Below are 464 nucleotides of genomic sequence, written 5' to 3'. Positions count from 1 at the left end.
GCATCTCCCGCTGCTGCTGCTGCTGCTGCTGCTGTGGGTGCTGCGGCGAGAGCGCCGTCGTTCTGCCAGCTCTAGTTCTGCCGCTGCCGCTGCTGCTGCTGAGTCACTGGCCTGCTGCTGCTGCTGCTGCTGCGAAAGTCTCACCTCCCCGCCTCACCTCCCGCCGCCGCTGCTGCTGCTGCTGCTGCTGCTGCTGCTGGCAGGTCGCTGAACACGGACATTCTGTTTGGAGTGCTGAAGGCGGTGGTGGCGCGTCGGCGGGACTTCAAGTTGATAGTGACTTCTGCGACGATGGACGCGGAGCGTTTTGCTGCTTTCTTCGGAGGAGCTGTTATTTTCAAAATCCCGGGAAGGACTTTTCCAGTTCAAATCGAGTTTTCCCGAAGTGTTCCCGACGACTACGTCGACGCTGCAGTCCAGAAGTGCCTCGCCATCCACTGCAGCACGCCCTGCAAGGGCAGCAG

The 464-nt window shown here is 61.4% G+C and overlaps 1 protein-coding gene across 1 annotated transcript in view; it reads left to right on the top strand.

Annotated features, from left to right (window-relative positions):
* Positions 1 to 464, top strand: part of ETH_00041415 (uncharacterized protein) — a gene marked incomplete at both ends in the record, with an annotated part of 2122 nt that overhangs the window by 930 nt on the left and 728 nt on the right. The window contains one exon of the mRNA XM_013374009.1: positions 204 to 464. Coding sequence (XP_013229463.1) covers positions 204 to 464 — 261 coding nt within the window. The remainder of the gene's footprint in view (positions 1 to 203) is intronic.

This window comes from Eimeria tenella, genomic scaffold, assembly GCF_000499545.2.
Source record: "Eimeria tenella Houghton genomic scaffold, Eth_scaff1887, whole genome shotgun sequence".
NCBI classification, from domain to species: domain Eukaryota; phylum Apicomplexa; class Conoidasida; order Eucoccidiorida; family Eimeriidae; genus Eimeria; species Eimeria tenella.
This window is presented reverse-complemented; position numbering and strand designations above follow the sequence as displayed.